This window comes from Aythya ferina (assembly GCF_964211825.1).
Source record: "Aythya ferina genome assembly, chromosome: 1".
Lineage (NCBI taxonomy): Eukaryota > Metazoa > Chordata > Aves > Anseriformes > Anatidae > Aythya > Aythya ferina.
The window spans coordinates 131258402-131272943 of record NC_140296.1 but is presented as its reverse complement, the minus strand read 5'-3'; the positions used below and the strand labels follow the sequence as shown (position 1 = coordinate 131272943).

The 14542-nt window shown below is 44.4% G+C and overlaps 1 protein-coding gene across 1 annotated transcript in view; it reads left to right on the top strand.

The window, feature by feature from the left end:
* Positions 1-2051: 2051 nt before the first annotated feature.
* Positions 2052-14542, top strand: part of LMNTD1 (lamin tail domain containing 1) — a gene marked incomplete at its 5' end in the record, with an annotated part of 75306 nt that continues 62815 nt past the window's right edge. The window contains 5 exons of the mRNA XM_084537008.1: positions 2052-2081; positions 2719-2788; positions 5282-5309; positions 6467-6672; positions 12834-13044. Of these exons, the coding sequence (XP_084393134.1) occupies positions 2052-2081; positions 2719-2788; positions 5282-5309; positions 6467-6672; positions 12834-13044 (545 nt within the window). The remainder of the gene's footprint in view (positions 2082-2718; positions 2789-5281; positions 5310-6466; positions 6673-12833; positions 13045-14542) is intronic.

Below are 14542 nucleotides of genomic sequence, written 5' to 3'. Positions count from 1 at the left end.
CTGATATCAAACCTATGCCTTTGTAATTAACATTTAGGAGGCAGGGTTAATTATTATTGTCCCCTTTGCTAGTCTGCCATGTAGAACTAAGAAATCAAAAGCTCTGAGTTTAATTCCGAGGTTGCCTCTTGTTAATGCGGCAGTCATCCTGAACTCCCCAGTGCAGGTGTGGAGGAGAAGGGAAAAGGTATGTGGGCTTCAGGATTTCCCTACTCCCCCAGCCTAGCCATTGGTGCCACACCAGCCCCAGAGTCTGTAGACAGTTCTTGCACAGGTGGTGGCACTGGAGTGATGGGACAGCCAAAGGTTCTGATCTCTCTGTGGAGGGAGGAGTGGTTGGCTTGACATCCTGAGCAGCTTTTTGTGTGAGTGGCATGGCTCGGGGGGGCTGCAATATTGCCAGCCCTTCCGCTAAGCTGTGGTAGGGGCTTGGGCTAATGTAGATGTCTCTTGCCATTTCCATTCTGGCATTCAGCTGCAGCCAGAGGATGGAGACAGCAGGTTCCCTACCTTCCCCTTCATTCAGACTGAAAAGGTTAATTCTTGTACTGATAGAATAAATGCTGTGAAGAGAAGCCTGCAACAACAATATCTCACCGTTCCCGAGAAAGGTATTGAGGGTTCTCTCTGGATACCCTAGGTGTTTTGAATGGTGAGTGTGAAAACCAGGGTGACCCTCACTGTAATAACCCATCACCTGCCATTTTCTTTGACCACTCAAGGCTTGGTGGCAGGAGCTGGGCACCCAGATTTCCAGCTCTGCCATTGCTTTCCCAAAATGCACAGCAGCCACATGGATGGGGCAGTGCACGCTCTTTTAAATGAATTCCTACACTTCCTCCCTACGGCACTTTTAACCCCAAATAGAAGTGTATATCAAAACAGAAATGTATATCAGCAGTAAAACAAGCAAGTAAGCAGCGCAAGCAGAGGGTTGGCAGGTGGTGGGGTAGGTGGGCTGGAAGCACCTCCAGGGCCCCACAGCAGAGCTGGCCGCCAGCAGGACTTGCTTATCTGAACGTGAACAGCCAGCCAGCCCTGGCCTCAAGCTGCTCTGCCAGCAGGGAGAGGAGCTTGGCCGGCAGCAGTGGCAGCTCAGGCAGGCCTTTGCAGACATGCGGTCATTATTTTGCGGAAGGAACATCAGGAAAAGATCTGGGGAAGGAAAAACTGTAGATGTGTTCAGGTTTGGCTCTCCTAAAGGCTACCTCAGTTAGCTTCACTTGGTCTGTCTCTGTGATTCAGAAATGTATGAACAATAGCCTAGATTTATTTTTAAATGAGGTCATAAATGGCATCACTCCAATCAGAGTAAAGGCAAAACTTCCTTTACATTAGCTAGATAAATCGTCTTTCCCTGAGGTGGAAATCGTGACTCCTAAGTTTATTTCTTGTCCTTGTTTATATGTTACGAACGATGTGTTTGGCATTTAGGATGTGTCTTTTAAGGCAGAATAACTAGTTCTGTTTATAAGCATATTGTGGCACTGTTGGGTTTTATGTTGCAAAGTTTCCTTTGTTAGTTTCTTGACCATGACAAGTTATATTATTTTAGCATTGAGTTGGTTGTTCTCTTTTTTTCAAAATATTTACATTGTAAAACTCATGCTACCAACTTTAGTGTAGTGTAACAGTCACAAGTTCACTTCTCCTGTACACTGATTGGGCAGTTATCGGACCACATAGATGTCAGCAGACCTACTCATTTATTGCGGAGGAGGATGAGACCTCCAGGGGCTGTTACGAACAAGTCTGATTTAAGATTTGTTTTCCAGTTATGTTTAAACTGCCATGTATTGTGTGTACATAATTAATACGGAATCTCTTAATCTTTGAAACCGTAGTTTATGTTACTGATTTCACAAATTATTTGAGATGCTACTGTGATAAAATTCTGAAGGTGTTTCTCTTGGTAAAAGAAAAATAGTGACACTGGAAATGTGATGCTCATCACTGGGGCAGTGACCTGTCCTACTTGAGCTAAGAAGTAGCTCAATTCACTTGCAGAGTACAAGAATACTACCTTCATACAGAAACTAAAGAAGGTCAAGATGGTCAATGAGCAAATTGTTCTGTTGTGTGTATGACATAGTTTACCTGGCTCATGCTGTCCTGTGATGACCATCTCCCAACAGACCAGTGTAACCCTTGAGTATGAGGAAACACCGCTTCTCTCAGCTTTTTCCTGGCTGAGAGCTGTGAGGTTAGTTTGGTTTGGTCAAATTTGGGATTTTACTGTTTTGTCCTTAAAGTACACACTATTGTATGGTTATTTTAGGAACTTCCTTTGTGTATGTAGGTACAAGAGAACTTTCATTCCCTCTACATCAAGTGATGCACTGAAACATTAGCTCTGTTTATCTTTCCTGCACTGTGATTAACTATAGTGACTATTGATTATAAATGATCTCACCATTACTTAAATGACATATGAAGGTACATACTTACCTAAGGAACTGATGGCAAATGGCTGACTTTTAAGATTTAATGAATGGAGGACTGCTTCTGAAAGACTACAGTTCAAAGGGCCACCTTCCTATCTCATTCATAAATTCACTGCTATATGTAGCCAAACTTGTAAAACATTTGATCAATAATCAAAATATGAACGAACTTTTCTTTTTTTCAGATCTGAAATCTGTGTTCGGATAAATGGTGTGACACAATCACAAGCTTAAAATCCTTTCTCCCCCTGATTTCTTGTGATTGCTTTCTTAGGATGCACGAGATCCTCTTGCCAAGAAGAAAGCACAGAAGGAGGCTCAAGAGGAGCCTGTCTTCCTGGAAAGTGAAATTGAGTTACCCAGAAATGTGCCTGGAGAAGAAAACAGATGAGAGAGCTAACTGAAAAAAAAATCAGTGTCTGTTCACCTTTTCTCCTGATTTGTTGCACATCTGTTTTAACACTGTTTGAATATGCAGATGTCAGGCCCAGATTTTTTGAGTTTTAAAGTAGGCAAAGAAAGGTCTCCGCCACCACCCCTCACAGCTAATTAGTCCTCTACCTCAGGAAAAAGAGTATCAGATTTGTAGAGGCTCTTTTTAAATAAGATGACAGAGTGTTACATTGCCACGTTGGTCAAAAAGCCACAGAAAAGCCACAAAAGATGCACTTTCGCCTCCCAAGTTCCTACCAGTTCTCCCTTTCTGGAGAGACCTGTTGTTACTACCCCATCTAACCTCACAGAGCACAGCTTGGTGTTCACATGCTGTTGAATCTTTTGTCCATGCTTATTTCAGAAGTACCCATGAGCCTACATGGTAGAGCTTGCAGTGGATCCCCATTTTTCTCAGGCTTTGAGAAAAGGCCCAAACCAGCCCTTTTTAGCCTCTTTGTTTTCTTCCAAGCCAGCTTGTGTTCCTCTGCATGCTGAATTAGCAGAAAGCCTTTGTTTGGGAGGCACAGAGACTCACTCAAGGCAAAGCAGCCTATACAGGCTTGCTAATGCACGCTCACCCCATCTCTGACCTTTTCCTGACTGAAATAGACTCTGTAGAGTGGGAACCTTCAGCTGGCACTGCTGAAGTTTATACCCAGCCTCCTAACCCAGCTCCACATCACTTTATTTTGTTCTCTGAACATTTAATCTTAAAGAGAACTGCTTCCTTTTATTAGAGCAAAGCAAGACAGGCCACAAGCACCTGCTGGAAGGGCTGTGCCTGGAAAACGCAGAGGAAAAGCAGTGGTGAGAGAAATTACTGAAATTACCATGCCAATTTGCTTTCTGCTTACTGTATCCACTTAACAAGACTTCTTTGCACTCCAGTTCCAGCTAACAGTCAGTAGCAGAACTGGAGCAGGCATGAGTTTCACTGGTGTGGCACTCTTTTTACTGCTCCCTGTAGTTTGAAACTGCACATGCTTGAGATCTGCACACTAGAGTGGAGGGGAGGGGGTTCGCTGTGGTGCCAGACTCCACAAAATTAAAGGTCATGTTTCAGTCATTGCCAAAAGGAAGAGATTACTTGAAGGAAAATGTTGGGGCTGCACATAGATCAGTAAACATATCCTGTCTGTGCTCTTCTGGTTAGAAAGGCTAGAGGAGCAAGGAACAAGTTTTCAAATCAAGCTGGCCTCACTGATTTGATCCCCCCCTCACAAATGGCACTTTTTATCCTGATATAACTTGCTGATTTCAGGCAGCAATGCCTGGCCTGCTGAATCTTGCTAAGAACTCACTTTTTCACAAACATTATATATGTAGGTATCTGTATATGCACACTGATAATTTCATAAAATACATATAACATAAAACAGAACATATTATAAATATATAATTTATATAGTATATAAAGCTTATTCTTTTATGTCTGCTGGAACCACTGACTAGCAGATAAACTTAAGAGCTCCCCTGACATTTTAATCAACACAGGCTTATCATCTGTTTTTCTGACTGGTAACTGCAGAGTATTGCAGGCAAAACAAATTGAAGTGGTTTTGATTGTGATGTGTCATCCATAGTACAACTGCTGTCATTAGCTGTCTCCTCTAATGCAGGGAGACTGCAGTCCACTCCTCTGTTTAATCGCAGCACAGAGTACAGGCATTGAGCTTTGTACTCTAAGCAACAGCAGGGTGGGGTGGACATTTTATCATCCTCTTGTTCTATCCAGGACAAAGAGCACAACAAATTTACCTGTATTTTAGATTTCATGATATATTTTTATGTCTAATGCTTGTGGATAGCACCCATTCCAAAATAAAGGTTTATTAGACTCAGGGATTGCCAGTTTCTGTGCATGCTTTCGATGAGCTGGCACTTACAAGAGCCTTGATCTGTGTGCAGCTGTGCTCTCACACCTGTGTAAGTCTACGAGTCATCACACTGAAATTATTGCAGTTGCTCTAGAATTGTGCCACCGTAGCTGGAAGAAGGAGGTAGTTAAGTTCATTTTGAAATTCTTCAATGTACTGTAAACTCTCTGCCCTACCAGCCCTCACAGACAGAGGCATATGTATGTAAATGCAGGTGGAGTTCATAAAATAAACAGCCTGACCAAGCATACCTGCCCAGATGAAAGCCAGATGCTTGGGAAGGAAACCCTTTTCCTGCCAATGTGGCCTGAAAGACAGTTTGTGTATGGTCAGCCTCAGCTGTGTTGCCATGACCAAAAATAGTGTTTTCGGGAGTATTTACAGGGATGAATACACACACACACTTTTTCTTCCTTGGAAGTTTACAACAGATGCTGCTAAGCTTTGAATTTTCTAATTTAAAAAGCCCTACATGTGTCAATGTCATATGAACTGTGACATTTTTCCTGGTATCTTGTTTCATAGTTGAAGCTTCTGGTGAAGCCCTGAGAGTGTCAGTTGCTGTGTGTGCAGAGGCTGCCTCTGCATTTACAGGCATGCAATTGAAATTATGAAATTATGCTTCAGAGAAGAGTAACTTTTGCTTGGGCAGCATGCTGTCCTCACAAGACATGCAGTTCACACCCTTCTTAGGCTCTTGGAAAATTCCCCACATCCTGTCCCACAAGCCTAAACTAGATCAGGGACAACACCACACTTCATCTCCTCCCTTCCCTGAACTGTCCTGACTGCAGCAGCACCTCTCAGTGCCACAGTAAGGAGTTCTGCCATATCCTCTCAATTACGTAATGAGCCACATAATTATTTAACTTAAAGGGAAGCACAAAGACTTTCAACTGAAGGACTTAATATGGGGAACTCAGAAATTCCTATTGTATTGTGATTGAAGATGTTTACAAACTGTGTGGCTCTGTGGCCTAACTATGCTGGCAAATTATCAGGAGCCTCTGAAACCAGTCTGGTCATCCTTCTAAAGGAACAGCACATACAGGCAGCACGTTGAAACAACAACAACAACAAAGTGCAGACAAATCCAAATCCTTCTGTTTGTGCTCCCAGCAGGATGATCATAAGCCAACTTTGATCCAAAACCTTCAGAGCTGTGGTTATGATAAGCAAATTTATTGGTTAGGACATGGTGCTGTACTGACTTGGCAAGGTTGCTTCCAGGTGGGAACTGGCTTAGGTTCATCTGACCCAAGGAGCAGGCACTACATGCTCAGCTCTTGTCTGCTCCTGTCCATGGTGACATACAGGAAAGAATTAGAGTTATAGATTTCAGCCAAAAGCTGCCACAGCCTGGCAGCTTTGGTAGCCTAAAGGTATGTAAAGATCTCATCACTGATAGAGATTTGCCCAGGTGGCAGGATGTGACAAATACATGTAGACAACTCAACATGCAAACACATTAGACAGCATAAGCCTATTGCTCAGAGATGAAGATAGCTTTGTTGGCTCTATCGTGATGTAGTACTGCTCACCCAGGACTGTATCTAATTTAAAATGAGGAATAGGTTGGGAGGTTATCGCTCTGGCAATGATATGGCTTGTCCCCATATAAGATCATGCTGTCATTTATGTATTTATTTAATAGACAAATAAATCAATATATACTTGAAAGATTACTAAAGGGTCATTTTTTTCTTACAGAACTGAGACAACAGCCTTCCAACTGTCCTCCGATGTATCAGTTACAAGCTCAATCACTCCATGCTCAACAGTGGATGTGTCAACGTATTCTTCAGACATGTCCTTTGTGGACTGGTCTCATTCTGCCTCTGTCACGGGGACCATAGAGTCATCCAGTTCAGCACAATCTCATGGCCTAGCCCACACTTTGCAAAGCAGAACCATAGGTAAGCATTGGAAGGTTTGTCTGCCATGTACAGGCAAAGAGAGTCCATTATATGCACACAGTTATGAAAATATAACCCTTTAGCTTGAGAGCAGGCTTTGATGATACTTCAGCTTATGGAAGAGAGAAGCCAACATCCTACTTCATATCCCACCCTCTAGCTGGGACTGATCATATTTCCAAATATGCAAGTGGGAGGAGGGCACTCAGGCAGTAGAGAGTATTCCAGTTTTATCTGAGCTTGTGTTTCACAATGTTTATGGCTACAATAAGGACCCCACATTTAAAAAGAACCTTATGTTTTCACCTTATATTGCAGTAGGCTTAGCTTTCTTCTGCAGAAAAATCTGTAACGGTGCTCCAAGCAGTTTGTTGATGCCTAGAAGTTTGTGGAAAGATGTGTGTACATGTTCTTGGAGCAGTGATTGGCCCAGAATAAGCTACTGAACAGTGAGCATCCAGCTCTAATCTGTTAAAGGGATTGTGATTGTTTCCAAATCACAACCAGGGCTGAGAGCAGCCATGATGCCAGCAGAGGTTCTGTGCCCTCTGCCTCCCCCTCCATGTCATTTTCCCCGCAGCACTGCCGTGTGGGACAGAGGGGAGCTAAGTGACACAGGCTGTCTTGCAGCAAGGTGCTGTTGATGGGGCAAAGGCCCTGACTTTGCGTCTGGCCGCAGACTCTTTTTGGCTTTCACAGAAAGTCATGACAAGTCAGACAAGAAACTGTGCAGCTGGGTGGGAATATGTGTGAGTGCTGCTCTGTGCAAGGGACATTCATGAGAGAAGGGGGAAAAATCTCTGTTACATATGTCTGTGGTGAAGCAGAGCATATTTATCCCCAGAGATTTTAAAATGTTCTCTAGTTACTTTGACATAGACCAGAACAATGATGCCAGTCATAGTAGGGGAGTTGGTCAACATCTTGCAAAAAGGGGGATGTAACACAGCTCATTAAACACAGTTTTGACCAGCATTTCTAGTCAGTGGGCAATTCTGATATTTTGGCATTTGTTTTAGTGATAAACATAGAAACAAACATTTTGAGGGAAACCAAAAGGATTTTTGATTATTGTGATACGTGGTTACTGGTATGTGTGTGTATGCACACATTTTTCTAACAACGTTAATAACTTTGGAATATATGCTACGAATTTCTCCCTCACAGGTTGGCATGGGGATCCTCCTCAAGGATGAGGTCTTGTAGGTTTTCTGAAAATTGACAGTCAGGCATGAGACTGAAGAAAAGGTTGAGATGTCCTCTCCTTCCCATTTATTAGCCATCAGAGAACCCACATGATGCCAGGGCAGGGGGATGGGGAAGGCAAATGAAGAGAAAAAGTCATTAGAAACCAGGCTTCATTAATTCAGCTGCTCAGGGAACAGCATGTTCGGAAAGGTCGAGATGTTTCATTTGACCTAAACAAAATGCTTGGACATTCTTCAGTTGAAATGTTTCATTCCTGCCTATTGAACCAAATCAAAACACTTAGCTTTGGTGAAACACTGTAATGAAGAGCTTGGGAGGGAGCAGCTGCAGCTCATTCTGGCTGCACTTGTCAGCCCTGTGGTTTGGAGAAGGTGGCATTCCTTTTCAAAAGGTGCAATGTTGATTGTCTCCAAAGTATTGATGAATTATGATGGATTTCACCCCAAATATTAGCATGCAATGACAGATCCCAGTTTGAGTCCTGCCTGCTGTCTGAAAGGAGTGTATGTCTCCTGCCATAAGCAGCTGTATGGGGGGGGAGAAGGGGAGAAAAAAAAAAAAAAAAAAAAAAAGAAAGAATGATGCAAAAATGTTTTATTAGCCTGGTCTTCTAGGGAATAGAGGTTAATGTGACCTCCATCCATGTGTGCCTGCGTGTGAGCGTTTGTCTGTCCTCCCAGCTGTATCTTAACTTACTGATCCACTTCAAACAAATCTGAGCATGTTATGTGTTAGCATTCCCTCGGTCCCCCTCGCTGAAGCTCTTATACAGACAATATGGGGTACGTATGTGGAAAGTGGTGGCTTCTGCTGTTCCTCCCTTTGCAGCATGAGCTAGCCACCAGGTTCAGATCCTTCCTTCCTATTCTCGTGTATCAGTGAGCAGTGATGCATGTTAGGCAGTGGGGTTTGCTGACAGACTCCTTCTCCCTCCACACTGTTGCCTGGAAGTTAATTCAACCCCCTAAGTGGAAAACTGGGGTTAAAATCCTTACCCTGATTTGGATAGAATGTGTTTGAATTCAGTGTCTCCTCTCTCTTAGGAGAGCTTTCTAACCACTCCATTGCAAATTCTGGGACATGGATGTCCCCTGCTCAGCAATGCAGGCATGACACAGCACAAAAAAAAAAAAAAAAAAAAAAAAAAAAAAAAAAAAAAAAAAGGAAGAGGTCAGGGCTTCACTAGTCTGCAGGGACACAGAGCTGGTGGTGCCCCAGGGTGAGCTACTTTGGGCAGCTTGAAGACTGATGGAGCTGGGGTTTCCTGAAGTTCAAGGTGCCACAGGAGAGCAAACTTTGCCCAAGAGAGGCTCTCCTGGAACCTTCCACTACAGCATTTTTCACTGCTGAGTGCTGGGTGCTACCACAGTTTAGACAGAAGTCTCCAAAAGAGCATAAGCGACTTAGTCAACTGATCCTACTGAATTTCAATGGTTTCAGCCCTGCCCCCAGCTCCCCAAAAGCCCCCTTTTAAGGGTGCCACATCCTAGCAACAGCAAAAGCAACTGTCAGTCTGATCTCAGGAACAGACTGGCTTGTTGAAACATCAGTGAAAAGCAGCTTCAACACAGTCTGCTCCCTTTTGGCTGCCAGTTCAGCTACCACTCTGAATGTTTGATTTAGCAAAGACTGCAGCACAAAACAACAAAGCCCAGCATTTCTAGTTCCCAGCTTCAAGAGCTCATTGCCCCTTGTGCTATTTCCCTGCCACTACATGCCCAAATGCTATACTTTAATGTTTCCTAGTTCGGTTCATCCTCAACCAAAGTCACACTCTGTTAAACTGTATGCCAGCTGTAGCTTTCTCTTTAGACTGCTAATGCTGTAGCATTTCACCTCCTTATTACTCCAGTGCTGTTATGCTTGGCTGCCACTAACTGCTCATTTGCCACAGGTAGGTCAACCAGCACCACTGTCCCAGGGCTGGAGCTGTGCTCCCCTGAGTGTCCCAAAGGAAGGGATTACAAATGGCACTGGAAGAGTGTCCGATGCTGTGCCACTGCCACGCCATGGTGAAATGCAGAGGGAGAAGGGACTACAGCATTTCGAACACCTTGTTTTTTTGTAACATAGAGAAAAACTCATATGGAAAAAGTAACGATGTCTGTGTAGCTAGAGACAACACTCACAGTGAGCTGGTGAAGCTGATCTGCATTGCGGGGATGCTGTCTGACCCAGACACTTGGCCCCACAATCTTCACACAGAATCACAGAATTTCACAGAATTTCTAGGTTGGAAGAGACCTCAAGATCATCGAGTCCAACCTCTGACCTAACACTAGCAGTCCCCACTAAACCATATCCCTAAGCTCTACATCTAAACGTCTTTTAAAGACTTCCAGGGATGGTGACTCCACCACTTCCCTGGGCAGCCTGTTCCAATGCCTCACAACCCTTTCAGTAAAGAAGTTCTTCCTAACATCTAACCTAAAACTCCCCTGGCTCAACTTAAGCCCATTCCCCCTCGTCCTGTCACCAGGCACATGGGAGAACAAACCAACCCCCACCTCGCTACAGCCTCCCTTGAGGTACCTATAGAGAGCGATAAGGTCGCCCCTGAGCCTCCTCTTCTCCAGGCTGAACAACCCCAGCGCCCTCAGCCGCTCCTCGTAGGACTTGTTCTCCAGGCCCCTCACCAGCTTCGTCGCCCTTCTCTGCACCCGCTCAAGCACCTCGATGTCCTTCTTGTAGCGAGGGGTCCAAAACTGAACACAGTACTCGAGGTGCGGCCTCACCAGAGCTGAGTACAGGGAGACGATCACCTCCCTAGCCCTGCTGGCCACACTGTTCCTCATACAAGCCAGGATGCCGTTGGCCTTCTTGGCCACCTGAGCACGCTGCTGGCTCATATTCAGCCGACTATCCACCATCACTCCCAGGTCCTTCTCTGCCTGGCAGCTCTACAACCATTCCTCTCCCAGCCTGTAGCTCTGCTTGGGGTTATTGTGCCCCAGGTGCAGGACCCAACACTTGGCCTTGTTGAACTTCACGCAGTTGACCTCAGCCCATCGGTGCAGCCTATCCAGATCCTCCTGCCCTTTCCTACCCTCGAGCAGATCGACACACGCACCTAACTTGGTGTCATCTGCGAACTTACTGAGGGTGCACTTGATGCCCTCGTCCAGATCATCAATGAAGATATTAAAGAGGACCGGCCCCAGCACCGAGCCCTGGGGGACTCCACTAGTGACTGGCCTCCAACTGGACTTGGCTCCATTCACCACGACTCTTTGGGCCTGGCTATCCAGCCAGTTTCTAACCCAACGAAGCGTGCGCCAGTCCAAGCCAAGAGCAGCCAGTTTCTTGAGGAGAATGCTGTGGGAGACGGTGTCAAAAGCCTTGCTGAAGTCAAGGTAGACCACATCCACAGCCTTTCCCTTGTCCACCCAGCGCGTCACTTTGTCATAGAAGGAGATCAGGTTTGTCAAGCAGGACCTGCCTTTCATAAAGCCATGCTGACTGGGCCTGATCGCCTGCTTGCCCTGCAAGTGCTGCACGGTGACTCTCAGGAGGATCTGCTCCATGAGCTTCCCTGGCACTGAGGTCAAACTGACAGGGCTGTAGTTTCCCGGGTCTGCCCTCCAGCCCTTCTTGTAGATGGGTGTCACATTTGCTAGCCGCCAGTCAACTGGGACCTCCCCCGATCGCCAGGACTGCTGATAAATGATGGACAGTGGCTTGGCCAGCTCCTCTGCCAGTTCTCTCAGTACCCTTGGGTGGATCCCATCCGGCCCCATCGACTTGTGCACATCCAAGTGCCGTAGCAGGTCACCAACCAGTTCTTCATGGATAGTGAGGGCCACATCCTGCTCCCCATCCCCTTCCACCAGCTCAGGGTACTGAGTATCCAGAGAACAACCAGTATTGCCGCTAAAGACTGAGGCAAAGAAGGCATTGAGCACCTCCGCCTTTTCCTCATCTCTTGTAACTAATTTTCCCCCCGCATCCAGTAAAGGATGGAGATTCTCCTTAGTCCTCCTTTTTGTGTTGATGTATTTATAGAAACGTTTTTTGTTATCTTTAACGGCAGTAGCCAGATTGAGCTCCAGATGAGCTTTGGCCTTCCTAATTTTGTCCCTGCACAGCCTCGCTACATCCTTAAAGTCCTCCCTAGTGGCCTGCCCACTTTTCCAAAAAATCATCTTGGTTTGTGCCCCAGTCATTTCAGAGCTAAGAAGAGCTCAGGGACTGCTCTTCCCCCAACAATCAATGCTATCACTGCCCCACCATATTTTGTTAGCTAGGTTGCCTGATGGAGTGACTCTGATACAGTAAGATAAAACCTTGAAAGAAATCTCAAATGCAAAGTCAGAGAAACAGGCACTGAAAAACATTTAGTTTTTTGGGGAGACACTGGTGTGGGATGTGAGAGGAGTTCTCTTGGTAAAGATTTGCTGTGCATACTCCCTCTCTGGTTCTCCCTGCCTTTGCCAGGGTGGGGAGTCCCTCATAGTCCCTCTTGGACACTTATATTTGAAAAGAGGAACATAGAGGGGATTAAGGGATGTTATCACTTTCATTTTGTAATTTGAAGGGAGCCTCTATATATTCATTATCCGCTCACAGCTGATGCTTTGCCATCCTGCAGCACTGAAATTGAAGGATGACAATTATATCACTGATGGCAAAATTAATTGTTGTTTGTTTGTTTGTTTGTTTGTTGTTTTTTTTGTTGTTGTTGTTGTTGTTTTTGTTACTCAAGGTAATTCCAATGAGGTAATAAATCTACATGTCAGTAACAAAATATTCAGTTTACCAGCTGTGCTCTATTTTATAGCCATAAGTTTAAGGATTTGAAAAGAGTGTTTGCTAAGCACCACTTTGCAATTAGAGGCAAAGGGGAAATAAAATGTGCCATATTTGTTACCAAAAAAAGAAGAATTCAGTCTCATAATTTGTCTTTTTGTTAATATTGCATAACACTGTGTCTTTGTCTTTTGCTTGCTCATCAGCTCAGCTCAGAGATGGTACTGAAATACCAGACTGGGAGCCTGCTCCACCAAGAAACCTTAGCCTTCCATTGACAGTGTCACGACAGCACCAGGATTATTTCATCCCTTTGCTTATTGACTCAGGGAGGACTGCCCAGAGCCTCAGACGCATAAAGACTTATGGAAGGACCTGTTCTGCTTATGAGAACTACTACCAGAACTCTGCATCCAGGTACAGGCACAGTTGAGGCCTTTCCTTTGGTTTATTTCTGTAGGTAAGAGATGGTGTTTTGTGCAGTATCTCATTTAGAATGACTGTGAAACTCAAGCAAACCCTGGACAAGAGGCTGAGTACCCTTTAACAAGAGTTATTATACAAAAGGGTACTGGTGAACCTCAGAGGCTTTGAACTGTAAGGATCATGCTTACTGCTTTAGGCACAACTGCCCCTAAATTGGGCTTAATCCTCAGAAAAGGATTAATCACACATCGTTAACTATATCCCTTTCAATGTTTGCTAATTTATTCTGCCTAGGGCTGTAAAGACACCTTGTGAATGCAGCCCAGAAAAAGAGCAGAAATACTGTATCTCATAGGTGGTTTGGCCTTGTCTTCAACTGATCCCACCCAGTTTTGAATCCAAGAGTAGAACCAATATTGCAGGGGTTTTTAGAGGGTCCCACCTGCATGGAGTTCTATGAGGCAGTGACAGGCAGCCAGAGAAATGAACTGGGCTGTATGTAGTTTACATCAACTGAGAAAACCCACTAAAAATAAAGTATTGTCTCCAGAGAAGATAGTTATCCCAAAAAGGCATTTGCCATCTCTAACTTGGCTTCACATATACTACGGGTTGGGAAAGACCTATAAAACAGATCCTCAGCTGGTTTCAATTATCTTAGATCCGTCTCCCTGAGAGAAGTGGCAATAACTAACAACTCCAGTTTTAAGGCTAATTCCTATTTAGACACTGTCTCCTGCAGACTGTTTCCTGCCACGTTGTTCAGTGGATAGGCTTGCACTTGCTTATTGCTAAGATTGCTTTCACAATAGTCAACACACATTTCTCCTTTTCTAATGTTATTTCATAGGTGATAGTTCAGCCACATAAAGCCTTTGCCTTTTTGGTATTTTCCACCCATATGCCATACCCATTCTTATCACATGACCCCATGATTATCTGTTGCATACAAGCATTTTAGCTCTTTTCTGAAGTTACCCCCAGTATCCCTCACCATTATACTGTTCTATGATTCCTTCTTAATTAACATTTTTTTGGTCATGAGAAGTTCTAAAATGAGCCAAATGCATATTATTTCAGTCTTATTCCAGCCTAAATCTAAAGTTTCTAGCACAGTAATGCTCAAAAACGAGTCAAAGCATCATCGGTGAGTTTGCAAATATGGTGCCTCAGGCCAAGACACGACAGGTGGATGAACTCTGTGTTGCCTGTCTTAGAAGTGGGAGAACCCTGTCTACCTGCATTTACTCGTGATACGAGATAGAAGCAGTTAGGAGGAATTTTCTTGTAGTCAATGAAGCTGCACTGGTGCATGTGAACATAAGGACCAGTATTTCTACTTTGCCTTCTCCACAGCTGCACAAAACGAATCTTCCATTTTGTGCTTCCTACTCTGCATGGACAGTGCCATAAAATTGTAACAGCGTTTTTTCTTCTGTCAGATTACAAATGCATCATTGGCTTCCTCGTAGCTTTCTTTCAGCATTAT